At 37.6% G+C, this 4,301-nt stretch overlaps 1 protein-coding gene across 2 annotated transcripts in view; it reads left to right on the top strand.

Annotated features, from left to right (window-relative positions):
• The window catches only part of LOC104759815, an 8,642-nt gene extending 7,859 nt beyond the window's left edge, over positions 1-783 (top strand). The window contains exon 4 of one of the 2 annotated variants that reach the window (XM_019238700.1): positions 7-783. In XM_019238700.1, coding sequence (XP_019094245.1) covers positions 7-642 — 636 coding nt within the window. In that variant the 3' untranslated portion in view covers positions 643-783. The remainder of the gene's footprint in view (positions 1-6) is intronic. The other variant, XM_019238699.1, reaches the window with a different exon arrangement.

The raw sequence follows: 4,301 nt of genomic DNA, 5'->3' as shown, positions 1-4,301 counted from the left end.
CCAGAGGATTCAGGGCGAAACATAGTGGACATCATCTTCAAATCTAGCTGGTTACGTAAAGACAGTCCCATCTACAAGATCGAACGGATATTAAAAGTCCACAACACTCAGCGCACTATCCAACGGTTTGAAGATTGTCGCGACGTAATTAAGTCCCATGCACATGCCTCCCCCAGAAAAGAGCCACGTTCTGCCGCCGACGGCAACGAGCTCCTCCGGTTCCACTGCACCACCGTTTCCTGCTCCCTCGGCTCCCGCGGTTCGACCTCCCTCTGCTCAGCTGTCCCTGGCTGCCGAGTTTGCACCATTATCCGCCACGGTTTCCACGCCAAAACTGTGCGTTTAGGCAACGGCGAAGGAAAGGAAGAGATCAAGGGCGTGAGGACCACTGCTAGCAGTGGAAGAGCACACGACGTATTGAGGTGCTTTGACCAGCGGAGGGCCATGCTTGTGTGCCGCGTGATTGCGGGAAGAGTGAGGCGTGTGCAGAGTGACGTGCCCGAAGATGAAAGTGGTTCTGGCTCGTATGATTCGGTCGCGGGGCCGGCTGGGGCTTACACAAGTCTCGACGACTTGGTTGTGTTTAATCCCAAGGCCATACTTTCCTGCTTTGTAGTTATCTACAAAGTCTCCGAGCCTTAAAAAGAATTGCACTTTACATGATTTTGGATTTGTAAGTTTTTTAGTGGGATGTGTGAAGAAGTGGATTGTAATATTCAGGAAAAAAATTAGCATGTTAGTTGTCAAGAGTGTAAGAAAGAATACTGTCTCCCTTTTTTTTCATTATCAGTTGTTTCTTCAGAATATAACATTTTCTCACGTTGATCCTCTAATATTTTTGATATTATGCTGTATAGATCAAAAGCATATATGCTCAACTAGATAGAAGAATAGTGTCTTTAAGCTACAAGGGGAGGAGACTGTTTGCAGGCTAGTTTAAGGGAAAAATCACATTTTAAACTTTCAAATTGTCACTGAGGAGTATTTTAACTTCGAGAGAATTTTACTAACACTTCAAATTTTTAAAATGATTTTACTAACACTTTGAAATTTAAAACTAACTTTTCTGTTTGCACCACCATAAAAAATGACAGAACAATATTATCTATCAATGCAAAATAATTAAAGGGTGAATTTGCCTAATAACCAAAACAAAAAAACCATAGTATAAAATAACATCATATTTGAAAAAATTTGAAGATTAGGATGGGAGTATAACAAAATTACCATTTTAGTGTTTGTAGGTGGTGGAGAGCATGATGGCTCATGGTCGGAGACAGTGGCCGGAGGAGGTGGCCGGAGATTCTCGCCGGATATTGTCGGCGGCCGGAGGCAGGCGGGCGGAGGAGGTCGTCGGAAGTGGTCGTCGGAAGTGGTCGTCAGAGATAATCGCCGGTGGTGGTCACCGGAGATTGTCGGCGGTGGTTCTGGGCAGAACTCGGCGGTGGTCCGGCGGAACCCCGGCGGTGGTCTGACAGAACCCCGGCGGTGGTCCGACGGAACCCCGGCGGTGGTCCGACGGAACCCCGGCGGTGGTCCGACGGAACCCCGGCGGTGGTCCGGTGGTGGTGTGATGGTGGTAGAAGGGGAGGTGGTTTGTGGTGGTAGGAGGGGAGGTGATTTGTGGTTGTAGAGATAGGGACAAATTGGTATATATTGTATATTATACATAGAATATAGTAGATACATGGTTAGAATAGTTACTCACTTAATTTTAATTTTTTTTTGCGTTATACCTGCCAATTCCCCATAATTAAATTATGTTGGTTTAATTTTAATTTTTATTAGTTTTTTTATATATAAAAAGAGATGCATTTCTGTTATCGAAGACGAAACTTTTAAGACGTTACTCTTCACATTATTAATCCTTTTGATATATGCATCTCCACTGGATTTTGAGTCAAGCCGATTGACTTCTCATTGGAAACCAGTGAATCTTCTGAATATGTTGTTGTCTTAAACGTTGCATTTGTCAAATGATTTAACATTACTTCTGATTCTTCATTTTTTTTGTTTTGATTTTTTTTTCTCTTGTGTTTTAATCTCTCGTTTCGGAGGTTTATTAAAAATGATGAGATTAGGGTTGGACGAGAGTTTATGGTCGAACGGTGAAGATGTAGCTTTTTTGTTTTTTTTTGTTTTTGTTTTTATTAATCATAATAAATAATAAAATAAATAAAAATTTAATTCAACAAGTATTTAAATCAAACCAACATAATTTAATTATTTCGCGTTGACTGATATTACTGTCTTATCATCTTTTATGGCGCCCAAACAGGAAAATTAGTTTTAAAGTTTAAAGTATTAGTGAAATCATTTAAAAGGTTTCTAATGTTAATAAATTTATCTTGTGGTTTAAAATGCTACTTAGTTATTTTTTTTTGGTAATGATATTCATATATCTTATTGTACTAGATTTTAACTCGCGGTACACCGCAGGACAAATATTTATTTTTAGGAATTCACATTTTTTGGAATTTACAGATTTTGTTGGAATTTATTTAATAATTATTTTGTATAATACCAATTTTTATTAAATCAGTTTGATTATGCATGTTCTATATTGGTGTTGTTAAAAAAATAGTAAAATAAAAAGTTTACGTGTATTGAAATATGAGACTTATAATATTTATTTTTTTAGTAATATCGATTTGAACCCGTCTTGTCTTACAACCCGTCCCATAGAGAAAGATTGTTGACTTGATGTTTTGTTCAATAGATCTTGTGATTTACAATGTAGTTGTTTCTTGTATGCTCTAAGGTAAATTTTGAACATGTTTTCAAATAAACTTGTGAAATATGCTTGAGGAGATGGATGTTATAAATCAGTGATAAATATTTGCTCAGCAATTTGATCACGAACAATCTTCATATAGTTTCCATCATGTGTTTCTTCTTTCACTCCAATACCTTGATCATCATTCACATCATCACTAACATTTTGCTGCCCATATGAAACATCACTATCTTTATCAGCTTCTTCAAAGTCATCATCTTCAATATTATTCTTGCGAATAAAATTATGAAGTCCCATTGTAGCAAATATAACACGTCTTTGTACTGCGATATTATACTTTGGAAACTCATTTAAAACTCTCCATTTTTTCTTCCAAACTCCAAATGTACGTTCAATGACTGAGCGAAGGGATGCATGCCATTTGTTAAACATCTCCTTGCTATTCCTTGGCGGCTCACCATAGAAAAACTCTTGTAGATGATACCTCGTGCCAACATTACTTTGCTTTCTATACGGAGCCAAATATCCACGTCTACTAGTGCTCTTCCGAACACCCAAGTTTGATCTATTTGTACGGGAAGGAGAACTCCGTGCTTGTTCATTAGTAGTGGGTAGCGGTGATGGATCAGCTTGTGGAAGGTCCTCATCAGATGTTAGCTCTAAAGGAAATTGACTCCCATTATCGTCGGAAGCTTCATTCACTTCTATGTCATCACCAGTAGGTCCTTCATTTAAATTTTGTTCGAGGTGTGCGCGTAGAGTGTGCGGCGAATAACGTTCATCCTGCTCCACATCATGTTGACTATAAATTTGATCGAGTATCTCTTTGCATGGAAGAGGCTTGCTTTGCAACACTCGTACGTACTTGCCATTTTTCCCAAATTCCTAACATATAATTAAAGAAGTAATTATAAAATATGTAAATATGTGGTGATTAATACTGTATGTTCATATGTTTTAAATAAGTAAATATATGTAACTATGTAAGTATAAATAAATACTGCATGTTCATATGTTTTAAACTCACCTGGATTCTCTCTTGCCACCAAACCTCCGGCATATCTATCTTTCCGGTTATGAAATTAACAGCAATACCAGTGCGTTTACATAGTTCGCGGTTACATTGCCATAAAAGCCGCATATAGTCGAGTCGATTTTTCATTTCAGGCTTCCAAGTCAACTTAGCTCCCGTCAGTTCAAAAAACTTTTCCACAATTTTTGCTTTTCCCGAATTGTCAGGTACCCTTGTGACATAGCTTTTNTTAATTTCAAACAAATGCACTTTTGCTTTACTTACTAATAATTAAAATGTTTTATGGATATAAAAAAGCTTGATCTTCTAAACCACAAAATAAACGATTTACACAAACTAAGAACAGTGATACAAGTTATTGAAACTAATAAACTTCAAAATACGTAGAGAAATATACCTTTCACTCNCCTTGTGACATAGCTTTTCAATTTTAACTCCATGTTCACAAGTTCGAGAAATATTTCGGTATAGCTAGGACTCCATACGTACTGCACAATTTAAAGTGTATAAGCTAAACAAATATGTGGTGAA

The sequence above is a fragment of the Camelina sativa genome, chromosome 17 (assembly GCF_000633955.1).
Source record: "Camelina sativa cultivar DH55 chromosome 17, Cs, whole genome shotgun sequence".
In the NCBI taxonomy this organism is placed as follows: domain Eukaryota; kingdom Viridiplantae; phylum Streptophyta; class Magnoliopsida; order Brassicales; family Brassicaceae; genus Camelina; species Camelina sativa.
This window is presented reverse-complemented; position numbering and strand designations above follow the sequence as displayed.